Source organism: Coturnix japonica, chromosome 2 (genome assembly GCF_054131305.1).
Source record: "Coturnix japonica strain WE chromosome 2, WE-NBRP24, whole genome shotgun sequence".
Lineage (NCBI taxonomy): Eukaryota > Metazoa > Chordata > Aves > Galliformes > Phasianidae > Coturnix > Coturnix japonica.
In genome coordinates this window covers 27,743,896-27,763,283 of record NC_140664.1, presented here as the reverse complement: position 1 = coordinate 27,763,283, position 19,388 = coordinate 27,743,896, and the positions used below count along the sequence as shown (strand labels likewise).

Here is a 19,388-nt window from a genome sequence, read left to right as displayed (position 1 = left end):
GGCCACCAAACATACACATTTACTAGATCAGGTTGCCCAGGGCCCCGTCCAACCTGGTCTTGAACACCTCCAAGGACGGGGCATCCACAACCTCCCTGGGCAGCCTGTTCCAGGGCCTAACCACTCTCCTAGTGAAGAACTTCCCCCTGTTGAAGGATTTCCCCCTGTAGTTGAAGGATTTAGATTTACATTGCTGTGCTGATATAGAACACACACACACACACACACACACACACATTAGAACAGCTAATGGCACTGCTTCTGATATTTTGGGGGACTTCTAAATGACTTATAGCATGTTCAATTTATTGAAGCAATGTACTATGTTAATGTTGGATTTCATTACATATTTGTCAACATATGGAATGATGCTTGTTGTTAATATTTTAATTTATTATGACACATTTTACTAATTTTTTTGTTTTATTTTGTTTGAAGGGGTAACTGGTGGGGTCATGCTCCTTATAAGCCTGGCCGTCCTTGTTCTGCATGTCCCCCTAGTTTTGGAGGAGGTTGCAGAGAAAATCTTTGTTATAGAGGTATGTAGAATTTTGACAGCATAACTGTAACTGGGCAGAGAAATGTAACCTTTTGCTTTATTTTCTTATTATGCTTTAAATTAGTGGAATAGAATATACTATGCATTTAGTCAAAGACATGGTATGGGTATGCCTTACTGTACTGAATGAGATCATGTACTATGTATGATAGATATGTGAGGCTGAACATCACAAGAAAGTGCAGTGTACTGCTGATTTAAGTGCTGCTTGACTGCTTTTAGTACACAGAAATTTAGACTTCTGTATGTTATTTATAGGCACTTTTGTAAATTGTAGTGGTCTATGCAGTGATTTGTTTAAAGGGAAACATACATTAGCAAACAATGAACAAAGCAAGAATGAATTAATAAATAAATTTTCAGCTAGTGTGATTATTCTTTTTTAGAATTGTCATAATCTTGTATATACTGCATTTAATTATAGTATATTATGAAACAAGTTTTTCTTTTTTTTTTTTTTTTTGCTCTATATGTATGTAGCTTAGCCACTTTTGAAAACTACTATGTATTCATATGGACCATAAAAGCCTCAGAGTCCAAACACCTTCCTTATGGTTCTTGTTTAAGTGAAAACTTTAGATTTAGTAACGAGAATTTCAAAATTATTTACATTATATGTCATATTTTCAGATGCAAATTTTTATAAAATCAGATTATTTAATTGCAAACTATTTTTTGATTTGGAAATTTTTTTCACCATCTATTTGAATTATTTCCTTTGACCTATTTGTTTTCTGATGGCATTAAGAAGATAGTTCAAAAAAAACATTAGGGTCATTTTCATACCTCATTTGTTCTGCTTTTACTAGAAAAATTCTGCCTTTTGTCAGCATACCAAGGATAATTGAGATGTATTATGAAGCTTGAGCTTTTGAAACAGTGGAAAGTTTTCCTTGCTTTTTGCCTGTACTCAATAACTATTTTATGAAAATAAAATCATGTTATGAAAACATGTCAAGGGTTTTATGTTCCAATTGCATTTTGTCTGAGAAATCTTTTCTCACTTGCTTTTTGAAATAGAAGATACAGAAAGGCCTTATTCTCCTCATGAGCCAGAAGAGGAAACCAATGAGATTGAACGGCAACAATCCAAAGCCCAAGATGCAACAGCACAAAGCCGACCAAGAACTCATTCACCTTCAAGCTCCACAGGCACTGAGGATAGTGAGAAAAATGAAGTAATAAGCACACAGCAAATGTGTAAGGAATTTAACTGTTTTCAAGTGGTCAACAAATTTGAATTGTATGGTATCAAATTATTTAGGTGAAATTGCTCTTTTCTTGTTTTAGCTCAGATTGTTTCATGTGAAGTAAGGTTAAGAGATCAGTGCAAAGGAACAACTTGCAATAGGTATGGTCAATTTTACAGACTGTTATTATTCTAAAAGGCTATTATTCTAAATGTATGTGAACTGAAATACTTTCCCTTTATGTAATCTCAGGTTCTAAGACCAGGTTATATTTTATTTTCTTAGGTATGAATGTCCTGCTGGCTGTTTAGATAGCAAAGCCAAAGTTATTGGAAGTGTACATTATGAAATGGTAAACATTTTAAAATAAGATTTTTTACAAATAGAATGTTTAATGAAATGTATCTTTTTTTTCTGGAATGCTAGTTAAAATTGTATTAAGAATGGATTTTGAAGAAAACAGTTTTCAGCCTAAATAAAAGCCTACATCATATATTTTAAATAGTACCAAACTATGTTTCCATCTGCTATTGTGCATTTACTATCTATGTGTACTTCCTCTTGCACACAAACAGAATGAAAATTTGCATGCCCAAATGTTGGGGTGCAAATTTGTGAAGATGCAAATTCAGGACAAATAGAACAGTCTGTGGGCACAAATTGCTTCAATAAAACAGATCTACTTATGTAAACTCAATATCCTGCTGCGTAATTGATCAAGTATAACTGAAAAATAGTATAGGAAAAAAAGAACAACAGTGAACAAATATATTTTATCTCTGAATAAGGCAAAGTGATTTTTTTCTTGATTTGAAATAGTACCTACACAGACCGCTTCAGAACTGATAGACTGTCTACCAGGTTTTAAATGACGTAATTAAAAGCTGAATTAAATTGCAGTGGAAAGCAGTGTTTTTCTCTGACATAGAATTCTTCTTCACACTCTGTTTTTCAGCAATCCAGTATTTGCAAAGCTGCCATACATTATGGGATCCTAGACAATGAAGGTGGTTGGGTTGATGTCACTAGGCAAGGAAGAAAAAATTACTTTATCAAATCTTACAGAAATGGCATTCAATCAATTGGGTAAGATTCCTTAAAATTAAAATGTGTGGAATAGTTTTAATTTGGTTTTGTTGTATTTCGCTGTTATTCCATACAAACTATGTAACAATAGTAGTATTTTGCATATTTTTATCATTAAAAAAAAAATGAAGCTACTGTAAAAGTTTATGTGGATATACAGGTATTGTATCCATTTTGAAACTTTAGCCAGTGCTTAATGGTGTATAGAAAAGTGATAGAATAATTAACTTATTTGTAACTGCATAGAATTACTGTAGAAAAATAGTACATACTGACACTAACATAGATTACCTTAAATGTTTTGGACAAAGCTGTCAATTTGTCCAGTGTTGGTCCATTGACACAGAAATGTATAATAGCTAATAAGGCAAAAAATTGTCCAAGCTTGTGTTTAGAAGTGATCCTCTTGTACTGTGCATAGAAACAATATGAACCAAGCAAAGATACATCTCTTCTTGTCTTTCTGATAGTTTCATTACAGTTCAGTGACATTTTGCACAATTACTTTGCTCAATATCTGCATTGGCCAGTGATGGGATAGTACTGTGTGCCGTGGAAACTTCATTTGGACATGAACTACACTGTTCAGGTGCTTGTCCTGAGACTGATGTGTGACAATAAATCCAGATACTCCCTGACATGCTAAAAGTAAAATGAGAAAAGTAGTATATAAAACTGGAGTATATCGTGCATAATTTTCTACTGGTAGAACAGCGCTTACTTATTAGTATATTTGTATGTTGGAATATCAGTATGCAGCTGTCTCACCGATGTCTCTAGGTGGATTCTTGCATAAGCTACACATAAATATGATTAATATATTATAAAGTGAAGGCAATTTCACTCATAGTGTATATTCCAAGACTTAGAAAAAGAAATCTCAGCATAATATGCAGCAATCTTCCAGCTGTTCTATTATCAGAGCATAGGCTAACGTTTTAAACCATATGTCTTCTAGTTAATCAACAATAGAATACAGTCAATTGTTCCTATATCAGTGTTTGGCAATACTAGGCCAACCAAAGTATGTGGTAACTTAGTGAAAACAAATTGAAAGGCAGTAAAGGAACAAACATGGAATTGGTGAGCCATGCAATGACATGAACCAACCCAAGCAAACATTTTCCAAATAGCAATTGCAGTGGTATAGGTCACACAGGAGGAACTTGCTTCTAAGGAGACTATGGAATCATTCCCTAATTATTTTATATTTTAATAAATAATTTTATAGGCACTAAAAAGATTATCAGCTTTTTTATTACACTTGGAAAATATTAGAATCATAGTAACTGGGCTAAATAAAAGAGATGTGAAGCAGAATTGTTCAGCAATCATAATGTAGCAGCAGAATGTATATACCTGAGTTTATGTAACATTGGGAAATTGATACACCTGGTGTTACTGGAAAAAAAACAACTTTTTTTGTATTAAACTGAGTTTCACTGGTGATAATTGAATATAGATTCAAGATCCACAAGTAAAATTTATTGATTTTTTTCAAAAAGGCTGTCTGGAGAAACGTTTTTCAGGCTTGGAGCTTTTTGTAGAAATGAATCTTTGGGGGGAAGTGAATGATCCCTTCTGTTAGATGAATGTTTCTCAGAAATTCTCGGCTCTAGTTGTTGTTTTACTATATTTTGAGGGGCAAAGAGTTTGCCTAATTTGCTGCTAGCACACAGTCTCTTAGCAAACTAAATTACTGAAAGATATTAGCATGCATTCCTGGTTTTCAATTAGATTTACTGAGAATAGAAACTAAATGTGCCTCTCTAACAAACAGATTCACATTTGGGTAGGGTGGGTTTAATGTGTAGAAATTGACTAAGAACAATGTCTTAAGTTTATTTTTAGACTGACAAATGAATGTTCTCCTAACTAAAAAGATATAGAAGACTGTAAACATTAAGATATGCTATTTACTGACTCTTTCTGTTATATCTTCTTCAGAAAATACCAATCTGCTAATTCCTTCACAGTCTCCAAAGTAACAGGTTAGCTTTTTTTTTTTTTTTTTTTTAATGAACTCATTTATTTTTAAACATCGATTTTCTAAATAGCACAAACTTACTGTATTCTATTTTACTTTTTCCAGTTCAAGCTGTCACCTGTGAAACAACAGTGGAACAATTGTGCCCGTTTCAAAAACCAGCCTCACACTGTCCAAGGTAAAGTTCTTTGAATCTTTTTTTTAATACAAAATGCTGCATATTTTCTTTCAGATACTGTTTAACTGTAGTTGACATTAACAAAGTTGACAGCAGTAGCTGTAAATGTGAAGGCAGAAATATATTTCTGATGTTAATAAATGTCTGGGTAGGTGAAGATGATCTGTTATCTGTTTTCATAAGGAAAATTTCACTTTCTTTTGCCTGTTGAGATCTTACTTTCATCTCTTTGTCAAATCTTAGTAAATCTTTTGTTAAACTAGAGACTGGAAAGGAAAATCTATTTTTCTTTTTCGTTGTTCATTATTAAACGCATCTTGAGCAAAACATACTTTATTTCAATGCATTTGCTTGTAAGATATAAATTATCACAGTATCACAGTCTTGTGCGAGTTGGAAGGGACCTTAGAGATCATTGAGTCCAACCCCCCGGGATTCGAGCCTCATGTGTAGCAGAGCGGCACTTCTACCACTTGCGCCACAGGGGGGATTCGAACCCGGGCCTCCAGTGTTGCAAAGTGGCGTCCTTAACCACTGCGCCACCGGAGGCACTAATAATTAAATAATAATTAATTTAATAATAAATTAAAAGGAACTGATGCAGATACTTATCATAGAATGAATCAGTGTTGAAGTCTTGTAGGATTCAGTGAACAAATATATTTACAAAAAGATTGACATGTAACTTCTTAAGGTAACATGTGGTCTGTAGGTCAGTTAGCACTTTTCAGTCAAATATATGCTTTTCTTCTTTGAAGTCTATGTTTTTGCTCATCAGCAGAAGCTGGTGCCTCAATATTTTGAGGAAGGAAATCGGTAACAGTTCTTAAAACCATAGATGAGTCACACTGTAGCATGATTTACCGCAAGCTAAGCTGGAGATATCCACAGGAGTACTTTCATAGCAGTCTTACCGCCAGTACAGGAAGCAAGTACAAAGCCAGAACTGCTAGGAAAACATCCCTTCGTGTAGCATTTGGGTTCGTGGACTTGTTTGGTGTTTGGCTATGACTTCTGGCTCTTTGGCTGGATGATGTGGAGAAGTAAGCAAAGGAGTGGAATGCAGGAATGGACAGATAAAATCTCATACTTCTGCCTTTATTATATTTTTTATAATCAAAAGCTGAAATGACCTTAATTAATAAAAATAGCATCTATCTTTAGAAAAAAAAAAAAAAAAAGGAAAATAAACATCTAATTAATTCTGAAGTAACAACTTTAGGAGCTTCTCAGCAGGAGTGATACACTCAGGAATCTGCATATGGACGTAACATAATTCTGAAAATGTGACTGTCAATGGCAATGATTGCACAACATTGTTTTTCCCTCATGGCCTACCCATAAATCAGGAAGTTTTCAAGGGTTTCTTTGGCATCTTACTTCCTTTAGTCAAAAATCTCTCTCATAGTTGCTTCAGCTTACTTTGGTAGCTGCCTGATAATATTGATAATAGCATGCCCAAAGACTGTGGCATGTCAGATATCAACAAGGGCATGATAGCAACAGATCCCCTGGAATTTGCTAGGAATCTCATTACCTTCCTGAATTTTCTGTTTTATCCAAGTGTTGACCCTCATCATAAGTTGCTAATTTCTCATGGCATTAACACTATAGCAGGCCTTCATTCAGATATTCAAATATGATAAAGTATTCAGCTGTACAGTTTAGATAGGATACTGTAGAAGCAAATAATAATACACTGGATTTATCACAGGACTCAAATGTGTAAAACGAAAATATCATAAACTTATCCAAAGAGAAGAAGACCAGAGCTTTGAAATATGTTTTCAAGCACTTTATTGTGAATCGCAAGTTACTTTAGGGATCTTTTCAGTCAGTGGTATCAGAAGCTCAAAACTGTAAGCCTTTTAGCATTGGTGTAGACCTTTGTGTATGTGCCATCAAACTGAGTAATACTCACTAATGCTGATATTGAGTATGTTATAGTAGTACTCTTTTATCATTGTTCCTAATTGTGCTTTATTTTCAATATTTCAGAGTGTATTGTCCTCCTAACTGTATGCAGGCAAATCCACACTATGCTCGAGTCATTGGAACACGAATTTATTCTGATGTAAGTTCTGTGATTTACATTGCATTATGTAATGAAATGTAAAGTTCTGTGAAAAGCTATGATGTAAAAGTAAGGCTATTAGATAAATATTCAGTTTTCTTCCACATGCTAATTTTTTACACTTAATATCATAAAAAGATGACTTAGTAGTCTTTTCAGAAGTTCTTTGTCTTTAAATACTCTGATAATCCAATGGAAATTTAATTAAAAACTCAGTTTAGGCTTCAGTAGTTTCTGGACCCATGTTCTCAGTTTTTGATCTAAATTCCCATTGATTTGATCAGTATTGACAATATATACTCATTTAAATCCTTGCCCTTTAGACCCTAAGGCAACCATATTTCTTGACTGACTAACCAAAATTTCTCTGAAAATAAATGTCCATACTATTATTGTTTTGCATATTTCTTATCTTCGTAGGTAGCTAAATATTCATAGAATGACTCTGATATATTTGTATAAAGTATCTCATGTTGTATTATTTTAAGAAACTAATGCTGCATTTTCTGTCATTCTATTTCCTAGTCAACATTTTTTGTTGCCATGTCTTCTGTATATCATGTTTAGTTCCCAAGTGGATAGCCAGAACTAAATGAATATAAAGGAGGAATGCACCTCCTTTTCATCTCTCTAAGGAGAAGCCAGGATGTAGTGGCAGACTGAGCACTTCACTTTCCTATCACTTTGCTGTATGTTGTAACTGTCTTCTAGCTGTCGTAAAGAACAGTATGGCAGCCAGCTGGGTTACTTGTGTAACTTGAGTCCCGATCCTGAAAACACTTGTACTTGCTGACAAAAGTGCTACCTGTTTGAAAAGCCTTTCCTGTTTAGTAAATAACATTGATTTATGCATATGCAACCTGACCCTTAATGTGCTTAGTAGGGGAGCAAATGTAGATTCATTGATGGTTCATTTTGTGGAAGACAACTTTCAGTTTTAAGGTTGCAGTCAAAGGTTACAGCCAAATTTTCCTAGTGAGATAGATGAGGCTTGTTGTGAGAGAAGGAAGACCTGTTTCTGTTTCACTTATACAAGAGGACATCTTACAACATATGTTTATTTTGTCTGGAAAAATTCTAGATGGCTTTTGTTAGAATTATGGAATTATGATTTAAAGTATTAGATGTACTTTCTCATTATTCATCTCCACTGTATGGAAATGTGTGCTACCATACTGCTTTTAGGGAAAAATGGACATAAAAACAGGTAAGAAGCCAGTAACGAGAGTCTTGTTACCAACTTTAGGTGTTGCTAGAGTAGATATAATCACTGAAACTGCTCCTCTAGGTTATTTTTACAGCAGTTTGCAGTAGTAGTCATGAAGGAGATAAATGGACAACTGCAGTGGAGAATTCATTTGACCTTTTCTGAGTGTCTATTTCTGTGTGAGATGAATAGCTGAGCAGAGATGTCCATTCCTCTCCATTTCCTACAGAAGGTTCTTCATCTCAGATGTAGACAGATGCATCCCACCTATATTTGTGCAGATGTTTCCACTGATAGTGTTGTCACTATATGATTTTCTGCAGGTTGTTGTTGTTGTTGTTGCTATCATATACAGTATTTTAAAGCTAAGAGGCTTTTAATTGAAATTTTCTCTATCTAATGTGATTGTGTATTTTGTAAACCATAACTTATGACTGAACTAATTTCATTTTAAGTATTTATAGAGAACATCAAACAAGTGTGTCCTCTTTTTCAGATTTTCATGTATTCACAGATTTTTCCATAGATTCAGGGAATTCATTTATCCACATATCATAGCAAATGTATTTCTAATTTCAGTCAAAGATCTTCTTTGCTAATTCCAAAAAATCAATATTTTTTTAATGATGTTCCTGCAAATTCTTTTTTTTCCCCCCACATATGTGAATGTACGTATGTATTCATATGATTCTATGATTCTATGATATGCATATGGCTATTTATTTTCACTAGTGCTTGGGCCAATTGCACTCAGTAGATGTAGAAGAATTTGCTTGCATAAATATCCATTAAAGACAAGTAATTAACAGATGTAACTCCAAAAATATGCATTTAGAAAATAATTTTGGTAGTATCAATGGGAAACTATTTAATAATTTCCTTTTCTATCTTCAGTTTGATCACATATTCATTCTTAAATTCCCAGTGTTTCACAGCTACTCCTATTTGTCCTGCTCCTGAAAGGAACTGTTCTCTGATTTGTCAGTAGCACCACAGAACATTTATCCTTTTATTCTCCCATCTTTTATAGCTGTGACATTGCAATAACTATCTCTAACATAACTAAAGGCAAACCATCCGTTTTGTCATCCACTGTTCATCTAGTCATCTAGCTATTGTCACTTTGTGACAGATGAATTACAACTGCAGTTGATGTAGTCAATGTCTATAAACTTGTTTGTGGATGGAGTCACCTAATATTAATCCCTTTTTGTTCTATACCCTCTACTTTTCATACCTTCCATTTGTTTCTGTTATCTTGAGGTAGACTGCAAGCTCTTTAGAGCATCTTACTCTGAGTCTGTGGCACAATAAGATTCTCTTCTGAAAAGAGCTGTTACGGTATAAATAAAAACTGGAGTATGTTTCATTCTTCAGAAACAGAAGTGCAAATTACTCATTCTTCACATGGCACAAGCACATTGTCTCCTTTGTGCCTGGTGATGTCCTTCTTCTATGAATTTCTACGTGGCAATTCTTTCCATGTTGGGAGGCAGGGTAAAAAGAAAGTTTCCTACTTCCTTGTGCTGAAAAATTGGTTCCACTTTTCAAGTTTAGTTAAACCATTTTGTCTACAACTTTTTGAATTTTATTCCTGCAATTCAGAGTCATGTCAGAGAGCACGGGCTCATCCTTCACAGTGAATTCATGAAAACTGAAGAAAAACCCCAAGCTCCTGAATATTTCCAGAAATATTTATGTCATCTACTGTGAAATTACTAATAAAGTGCCAAATTTTTGATTAAGTTTAAAAATCCTCTTCAGCTAAATTTACCTCAATAAGTTACCTTACATCTCTATGTCATGTGTGTGCCATTAAAAGACAAACTAGATAACACTGAAGCTGGCAGCATTTGCATTTGGAGTATGAGTAGGAAATTCATTGGTATTTTAAGATTTTATATAGCATTGAGATTATAAAATAACTACAGGAACAAATTAAGCAGATAAATTATTCCAGTTGCAACTGGAAGAAGTGTAGCTCTTGTTTGAACAGTGGTCTGTGGGACCAGCTATTGATATTTATATTGGCTTCAAATTGAACGTTGATTGAGGTGAGACTTTTTGCAGTGATTTTTGTTATTGTTGTTTTTCCACAAAATAGCTTGGTTTGAAGTGGAGATTCACTGTAACTGGAACTATGCTTTGCAGTACTTTGTATTGGAGAAGACTGGGACCTTCATTCTGCACTTTATAAAAAACTCCATAGTTATGGCTGTTGATTTTAAATATGTTAACAGTGATGATATGCTTGCAGGTATAGCCTGCAAGTTTAAGTCAATTAACATTTTCAAGACTGTCACTGAACTTTCCTGTAAATATTATTTGTACTACATAGATTCATGATAGAAAATTAGTAGATTTCACACAGAAGCTGCTGCTAACTTCACAGAGAGTTTTGCCTGCATAAAGTTTGTGATAGAAAAGTTCTTCTGAAGCAATTGAAGAGACTTCTCATCCCAGCTCTATATCTTCACTCAGAATTAAGGATCTAAAGTGATTAGTCTGGCATTAATCAACTATAATATCTGAGGAATTATTTCAAATCTCTTTGTTCTGTTTGATGCTCATATTATAACTTTAATCTAATTAGCTTTTAATATTAGCCCATGCCTGGACAGAAAAACTGTAATATTCCCTTGAATATGGAGCACTTCATCTCTGTTTGAGGTTATTCATTTGGAGATGAAATTGCTGTCCTCTGTCTCTTACATTTGGGGTAGGACATCTCTTCCTAGAAACATCCAACTGCAGTGTACCTTTACTACTGTACTGTACCACTGTTTGGCTGTGACTAGAGACTAAACAGAATCTTCTGATTTGTAATAATTCATGGATATGCTTTTCACTACCTCTCTGCTATGGAAATGAAAGCACATAGAACACTTCACTATGAAAAGCTCAAGAATTTAAACGTTTCTGATTAGTGAAACAAAATAGGCTGAAGTAAATGAATTTTTGGATCATGCTGTGAAACCTTGCTGAAGAAACAGTGGCTGTACTCCTATAAATTGGCTTAATCCACATGTAACAGATTTAAGTACTCTAATAAAATCAGTCATGCAATGAGTGCAGTTATTGTACGTTTCCTAAAACTCACTTTACACATTCTTATTGTTTTCTAAAAATAAATAAAGAAATAAATGAAAACTAACCATCTCCTCATTCTTTCTTTCTTAGATATCCAGTATCTGTCGGGCAGCCGTACATGCTGGCGTAGTCCGCAACGAGGGCGGTTATGTTGATGTTATGCCAGTAGACAAAAGAAAGGTGTACATTGCTTCCTTCCAAAATGGCATATTTTCAGAAAGGTACATAGCCCATTTTCTAGCATTACTGTTTACTCTTCACCTTGATAAGATTATAAAGTCTTGCATTATGTCTGTTTGTACCTGGGGCACAGTAACCAATGAAGCCAACATGGGTGATTTACAGAGGTTGTGTAACAGCTGCAGTGACTTTGGAGAAGCTGTGGTACCAGAACTACCTGCCTCCTCTAAGCCCACAAATCATTATTCTAAAAAGCTGCTTATGAAAAAAATTATAATAACCCTCTTGTTTATTTTTCTGGTTATGTTGCAATAGAATATTTAATTTAAAATGTCTCTGATTTCTTTGGGATTTTTTAAAAAATAATGACAGTGATCTATTTTTTTTCTGAGTTAGAGGACCTGTGGTAGGCTGATACTGGTAACTAGTTGTTGGTTCATTTGTTCACACTGAAATCGTCTTTACAGGTTTATATAGTATCAAACGAATAAGCCTGGTCCATGAATGATGCACAGAAATCTTTTTTAGTGTCTATTTTGTAGTGGTTTTACTGTTTTTAACAGTTTTTCTGAAAGACACAGATGTGTTGTGGAAGTCTCTTTAATTATTCAGCGTAGTAGCGAGTTCTATGATGATAAATCATGGCTGCACACTGCAAATCAAATTTAATTCCTGAAAGAGCTCTCCAGGTTCTACAGGAAGAAAAAGACGTAACCTTCAGAAAAAGTTTCTCAGTCCTGTAAAGCTACGAATGATTTTTACCTCTGTAAAATCTCAGAATGTTTCTTTAAAAAACTTGGAAGTAGGAGAAAGATAAAGATTTTTTTCATATATATGTATATAAAGATAGATAGATAGATTTATTTATTTATTTGATTGTTTATTTATTTATTAGTTGTAAGGCAGTTTTGCCCCTTTCTTTCATAAACCTCTGAGCAAACCAATAAACTTGTAAAATATGTATTTCATTTCCTTCATGAATTATTTCATTTACATATCCATTGACCTTTTCCTGATTATTGTCCAGTTCCAGACAAAATAATGCTTCCTTATTGTTTCTTCATTTCTCCTTATAAATTCCCTCACTGAGAAGAAAAGTAGATAGAAAAAGTGTTGCAGATTTAATCATTATTTGTACTTTGCCATCTTGGTCGATGTTTTGGAGACGATTGTCATGATTTTATTTTTTTTTTTTGTGACACTGAAGAACTGTAGTGAAGATTGCAGTACCAGTGGAGACAACATATTTCATTACTCCTTTTTTTTTATATTCACTTCATTTCCCTTTCTTTCTCAGATGTGCCTCAAATAGGTTTTGCAAAAGGGAAAAGCATTAGACCATTAAATATGATGAGTTATTTCAGTTCTCCTTACAAAAATATTTATTCCAACAAAATTTCATTGTTTATGTTGTTGTTTCTTTTGAAGCCAGTATTTAATCTGTTCAGAAGGCTATCGGTACTTTATATATATTTCCTTTGCTTTTTTAAAATATGAATTCTGTTTAGCAATCCATCCTTTAGAGTATAAACAATCAACGAGGAAAGTGCTCTCTTGGATCTGCAAGTTATATCTGAGTGTAGTTCTTTAAATAGTCAACATAAGGTGTATGATTTGCTGGTTCCCATAAACTGTTCTTTAGTATTTTGCTTCATTAGAGCTTTATTCTTTAAACCAGAATCCCTCATTACAAAGAAAATTCAAGGATTACTTGAAATTCATACATTATGATTTTTTCCTAATAAATTTTTTGGAAGAAAAAAAAACCAAAACACAAGATATTAAGTTATGAGTGATTATAGGAAGAGTTGCAGAAATCTAGAACTGTATTTAACAATTCAGAATAGTTGTCATCATAGAAGAAGTGCCATAATCTTAAAAATAACAGCAGCGTTTTTGTTTTTGTTTTTGTTTTGATTTCTCAGTTTACAGAATCCTCCAGGAAGCAAGGCATTCAGAGTATTTGCTGTCGTTTGAATCAAGCAAGTAGACTATAAAGCAGGCAAGTGAAACCACAGCACTTGGAGGAGAATACTAAAGACCATTTCTTATCATTGCTAAAATTTGTATAAAGCTGTAACATTCTTGTACAGAAGATATACACTGCTTCCCACCAAAAAACCTTAAATTACGTATAAATTTTAATGAAAAAAAATCTTTAAACATGGGAGAAGTATCCATTTGAAAATCTGTATTGAAAAATAACTGTATTTTGAATCCTGTGTTAAATATTGCTATATTTTCTTAGCAGTTACTCCTAGACAGCTAATTCAGTGCTCATAAATGTTCTGTGTTTTCTTCATCTGAATATATTATTGTATGGTGCTTTATATATGCCACTAACAGTAAACTTAAAAATAGGGAGGCCTGAGTTTTTATTTCTAATGTATATAAAAGAAGCCATCCCAATAATTCAGTATAAAAATCATGCCTTAAAGTAAAATAAAAATATATATAACTTTCTGATGATTTGCAGTAGCATTAGCCATGCAAGTAAAAATGAAGAGCTAGTCTGTTTTTCAGTTGTCACACAAATCATGACAAGCTCAAATACAATTTTTAAATAAAATAGAAAGTACAGTGAAGTACTTTAGAGATAACATGTTAGTATGTTTTCCACTAAACAAACATTTCTACAAGAGAGGGCCATTCATATTTGCTATTTCTTAAATACATTTATAAATACAGTGTTTATTGAATGCTGCTAAGCTCTTTAGTTCAAGGTGCTGATTCACTATGGCCGGATCCTTCACATATATTCTCTTACCTTATAATGGCAGATAGAGTGAGATGTATAAAATCTTGAAGGATCTTAGTCCGAAAGTAAATTTTCATATTCAGAAGTGGTGTTACTATAAATTAAGCCATAAACCATCAGATCTGCAGTGCAGTTCTGCATACATACACTTTATTTTACCATATGACTCATTCCATTTACCTAAATTGGGTTTCAGAAAAAAAGACACCATAGAATTGTACACGTTCATAGTTATTTGCAAGCTTAAGGGCTTAAGCTGTACATGGTATCCGTACACTATACAACATCATGAGGGTAAATTTTAAGAAAATAGCAGCCTTATTCCTCATGACCTGGCAAATATTCCTGCAGGCCAGGAAGTGTAGTGATGCGGAGCCCTGTGGCCATTTGTTGCTTCACCAATTTTTTGAAATACGTTGCTGGTGAACAGCCTTGTGCATTAATTTTACCATATTATGGTATATGAAGAACATGTAATGGTGATACTATGTTTCTTTCTATGAAAAGTGTATTGTGCTTTAAGACTGAAAAGCTGTTAAAGTTTATTTTTGGGTTTTTTTTTTGTTTTTTGGTTTTTTTTGTTTCTGTTGTTGAATTTATTTCCTTTCAACTTGTAAACTGATTCATATTCTTCATACTTCAGAATATTATATTCCGCCTTCTGTTTTGCTACATGTACTACCTCATGTAGTTAGATGAGCTTTGTTAGGTTGGGTTTTTTAATCTGTTTTGAATAAAAATTATTTACTTAGAACTCATCTGATGGCCTTTATTGTTCAACTGTTTCTGCCTTGAGAAGAAAAATCAGCAGCCACACAAAGTTTCCTTCTTCTCTTCAGCAAATTGTTGCAAGTTGTACAACCAGGCAGTAGACACAGCCCAAAATTTCAAAAGCTGTGGAGGCAACGTAGGCACACAGCTTCTATTAATTACATTGGGAGTTCTCTGAGCAAGTCTTGCAGTCATTTTTCAAGTTTATCCAGGGTATTTGGGAGCAAATTGTTTTGATATTGTAAAGAGGAACTGCATCAGAAAGCCAACATTATAAAAACAAACAAGCAAACAAAAAAACACCTTCCACCTTTTTCTACCTCAATCCAGCCCTTTGCTCTTCTGGTAAATGCTTCTGGTGAGAAATGTTCCTAGAAAGTTCTAGTTGGGAAATCTGTTTAACTGATGAGGGAGACAAATTGTGTTGGCAGAGGAGGATACATCGGAAGAAGCTTTATGTAGATTGTGCAGTCATGTCACTAACCACTGATCAGAAATGATACCACAGTGCAAGTAGACTTTGACTGTGATGGGGCACCAAGTCACTCAAAGGCTTGGGACAGATTCGCACCACCATTCTTTAAACAATAACAACAGTTAAGGTTATCAGAACATAAAATGGAATAAAGTGATTTCTGAAATTTAGGTGAAGCAGACCTGTTGGTATTTTCCCACTACACTGTGGGAAAGAAAACAGGGTGCCCTCACAGACAGAATACTTTCCTGGAGCTGGGCTTTACAGCCCAGCAGCAAACTTGTTGACATGAGTGACCAGTGCTGCAGAGACTTGGTGGTGAACCAGCTCCCTGCTCTTTGACCAGGCACATAGCATTCCTCTCTTTGGACAGAGCAGAGCCCAGGGTAGAGGGAAGGACTCCCCAGTCAAACCTTCAGTCATAACCACACTTTCCTTCCTTCCTTTCACTACTTGTGTGAAGGGGGTTCTAGATGGAAACGCAGCTACCACACCAAATTTCTGTCTTTTTCCTATATTTGTTTTCTTGAACTCTTTTTATTTTCTGTTTGTGATGTCTTTTTGTGTTCTGCAAGTCTGCTTTCTGTCCTTTCTCTCCCCTTTGAAGTCCAATCTATCTTTTCTCGGAGTTCCTGTGCAAGGGATGGATCCATGGCAAAGTAGCAACAAAGTGTTTTGAGGGGAAAAAAAAATCGAGGGCAACCTCTGGTGTATCTAAAGAGTTACTAGGAGCAGCTCTCCAACACTGTTGAAAGAAGAAAGGGAAGTAACTCTCCTTGTGCCTCTTGCACAAATTTGGAAGCCTGGTTGCTTTTCCACACACATTGACTCTAACCTATTAAAGTAGAAATCCTCTGCTAACTTCTTGAGAACTGTCATAAATGAGAGAAGTATCAGTTTGCAAAGGGTTGTAGAGTTGCAACTAAGCAACTACATGCCAGATGGCTAGGACTAGTTTGAATGAGTAACCAGCCATACTGAGAGCAGGTTACAGCATAATCAAAAAAATATAGAAGTAAGCTTTCAAATTCTGAAGAACTGCTTGGTTAATAAAAAAGTTATAAAATGATGGTATGAAATTTAAAACAATAAAAAGCATAAACAAGAAGAGAGCTGAATTCATGCTGTTCATAAATTGTAGCTTCCTCACAGAAAATATCAGCTAATAGCTACCAAGTGTAATTAACACTGAACCATAACAATCCTGTTCCAAAATAAATAAACCACTCTCCACCTAAAAACCCAACCTGTTACAGTACACTGATATCTGCTATTTATGAATTTGAAAGGGTTAAAATAATAAGAAATGTAAACCCAGTAAATGCATTAGGCCCTTAAAAGCGTATTTGAAGCAAGGAAGATGACTATGAAACTTGTCCCACAGTCCTGCAGAATTTCCCCTTACAACTTGCAATCTTTTCAAAAGAAAGCCATATGAGTCATTTGGAGAGGGATCAAGCATTCGTCGAGTATAGTTTTCCTGCCTGATGAAGCAGTGTGTATCATCTGTGGTCTCTCTGCTATGCTGCATTGCTTACAGATGTAGTGGTTAATTTTATGACTAAACAGCAATTCTAATGATAGCAAAGTCATCAGACACAAGTCATTTGAGTCTCACCACTCTGATAAGTGTTTGAGAATATTTTAGTTTTAGGGAACTTAGGACCCATATTCATGCCAGCAGACTGCAGACATAAACTAAGGATGGGGAGAAGCAGTTCTTAAACTTCATGAATACTGAAATATACACAAGAGTTTACAGACTTCTCTGTGTCTCATTTCCATGTAGGGGACAATATGATCTAAAAATTATGCATAAGGCATTTTTGGAACTAAGCCTGAAACGTGGGTTAGGATAATTTGTATGTAAGTAAGTTTGTGGGTTTTTAACTGATGAGGTACCCAATCTCAAATTTTATGTAAATACCCAACTGTCAGCTTTGTATGGATTATCAGGAAACAATAAATAATAACAATGATAAAAGAAGAATAATACCTTCTTTCTTCTTCTTCTTCTTTTTTTTTTTTCTTTTTTTCTTTTTTTTTCTTGTATTGATGCTTATTCTTAGAAAAAATGCATGGCACATCATTCCATATAGCAGAGATATAACCAAGTTACTCACATATACAGTATGTTTTATGTGGCAGTTGCTTTTGAAGTGTGTTTTGAATTTGGCTCAAAGCTCAGATAAGCCAGCTTCCTGTGAATACACAACGGAAGGTTTATTTCCTGCAATTTCTGCAGTAATACAAAGGGTCAGATTTAGAAATGTAAATATTTTGAAGTGACAAAAATTATTCATACAGTTCAATATTCTCTTTGGAAATTTATATAAATACCATATGAAATGCTTTACTGTCACACTTTCTATTTTAAGGCCTTTTATAGCATCTGTGAAACTCTAGGGAATTAAACAAGGAATGAAGAGCCGGGAGAGTTTTCTTTCACTCACTGTATAAGATGCATCTTACAGGGCTTTAGATGTACAGATGAGAGCACAGTTTAGTATTAAGAAATTTGCATAAGATTTTATAAAGACATAAATTGAGCTTATGGGAAAAGTAACCATGCCGTCAGCCTCAGCTCTTGCCTGTCTTTACTGTCACAAATAACTAATTAAACTGATATTCTAAATATGGTCCCTATTGACATTATTGGCATTATTTTTATAAAATCAGAGGTCCTTGCCATGTACTGTGACAATACAATCCAATGTGATTCCTGCTCCATGTTAACACAGGATGATAATGCAACACCTGAAATTTGCCATCAGCTGATGAATGATCCATCTTAAATGTCTTGTTCATCTTAGCCTGGTTGCTGGGAGACAGATGTCCAAATCAGAAAACCATAACAGTTTTTTGCACAGAGAGCTAGTAATAGGCCTTAAACATTCAGAAACTAGCAGTACCTGAAAGATCAGCTGTTATAATAAGGTACAGTAAAATATGAGAAACCAAGGGAAGAAAGTCAAGAACAAGAGAACAAAGTAGCCAGTCGTGATGCTCCATGTCTTCCTAGTCACACTGATTTCTGCAGTAATTACCCTAGTTGCTCAATTCAGTATCTGCCCCTGGTGATTTATCCAGTATTGGTTTTGTCTTCTTTAACAATGGTGTGAATGTCTGAGGGCTAGCAGTGAAATTGTTGGTTAAGAACTGAGACACACTGGTCAAACAACTACAATAAATTTGCAGTACTCCGTTTCTTTACAGGCCAAATTCTTCAATCTTCAGTACCAAAAACACTTGGGCTTTAAAATCCAATGATTTCATTTAAAGTGTAGGCATTATAAGGAAGTAAAAACGCTGAGTGTTTAGTAAGATGTACAGAAAGCCGTCACAGCTGAGCAGAAATTGCTGTATCAAACACCAGAGATATTAAAATTAATTCTGAAATTTTGTTGCACGTAAGGCATGCATTGACTTTTAGATGACTTTTAACAAACTTCATTTGGTGTGTTTGCTGATAATTCTGTGTGAATGTTGTTTATGAAGACAGTATCCATATTAGGAGTATCAGCTTAGAATAAATGCAAGAACTCGTATTAGATTTTCTCTTGCATCTATGTGCAATTACTTCCAAACTCTGAGAGACTCCACTGGATTTGTTGTAATGTAAATTATTTTTATTATTCTCAAGAAACAAAAAAGTGCTAAGAGGTACCAAATCTCTGAAACTTAACCCCATGTTTGAAAAGCAAGTACTTCAGTTGCTTAATTATTCACTTAGGCTTCTTTATATGCAATGTAAATAGCAAGCTTGGCTTCGACTTGTCATAAATTACTGCTACTGTACATCCCAAACACAAATTGGAAACAGTTGCTAAGTA

General features: G+C 34.4%; 1 protein-coding gene across 2 annotated transcripts in view; it reads left to right on the top strand.

Moving 5' to 3' along the window:
- Positions 1-15,067, top strand: part of CRISPLD1 (cysteine rich secretory protein LCCL domain containing 1) — a 34,830-nt gene extending 19,763 nt beyond the window's left edge. For both annotated transcript variants that reach the window (XM_015855807.3, XM_032442766.2), the window contains exons 6-15: positions 439-539; positions 1,580-1,759; positions 1,850-1,910; positions 2,035-2,101; positions 2,705-2,835; positions 4,783-4,826; positions 4,928-5,000; positions 6,999-7,074; positions 11,462-11,592; positions 13,477-15,067. In XM_015855807.3, the coding sequence (XP_015711293.2) occupies positions 439-539; positions 1,580-1,759; positions 1,850-1,910; positions 2,035-2,101; positions 2,705-2,835; positions 4,783-4,826; positions 4,928-5,000; positions 6,999-7,074; positions 11,462-11,592; positions 13,477-13,528 (916 nt within the window). In that variant the 3' untranslated portion in view covers positions 13,529-15,067. The remainder of the gene's footprint in view (positions 1-438; positions 540-1,579; positions 1,760-1,849; positions 1,911-2,034; positions 2,102-2,704; positions 2,836-4,782; positions 4,827-4,927; positions 5,001-6,998; positions 7,075-11,461; positions 11,593-13,476) is intronic.
- The last annotated feature ends 4,321 nt before the right edge of the window (positions 15,068-19,388 follow it).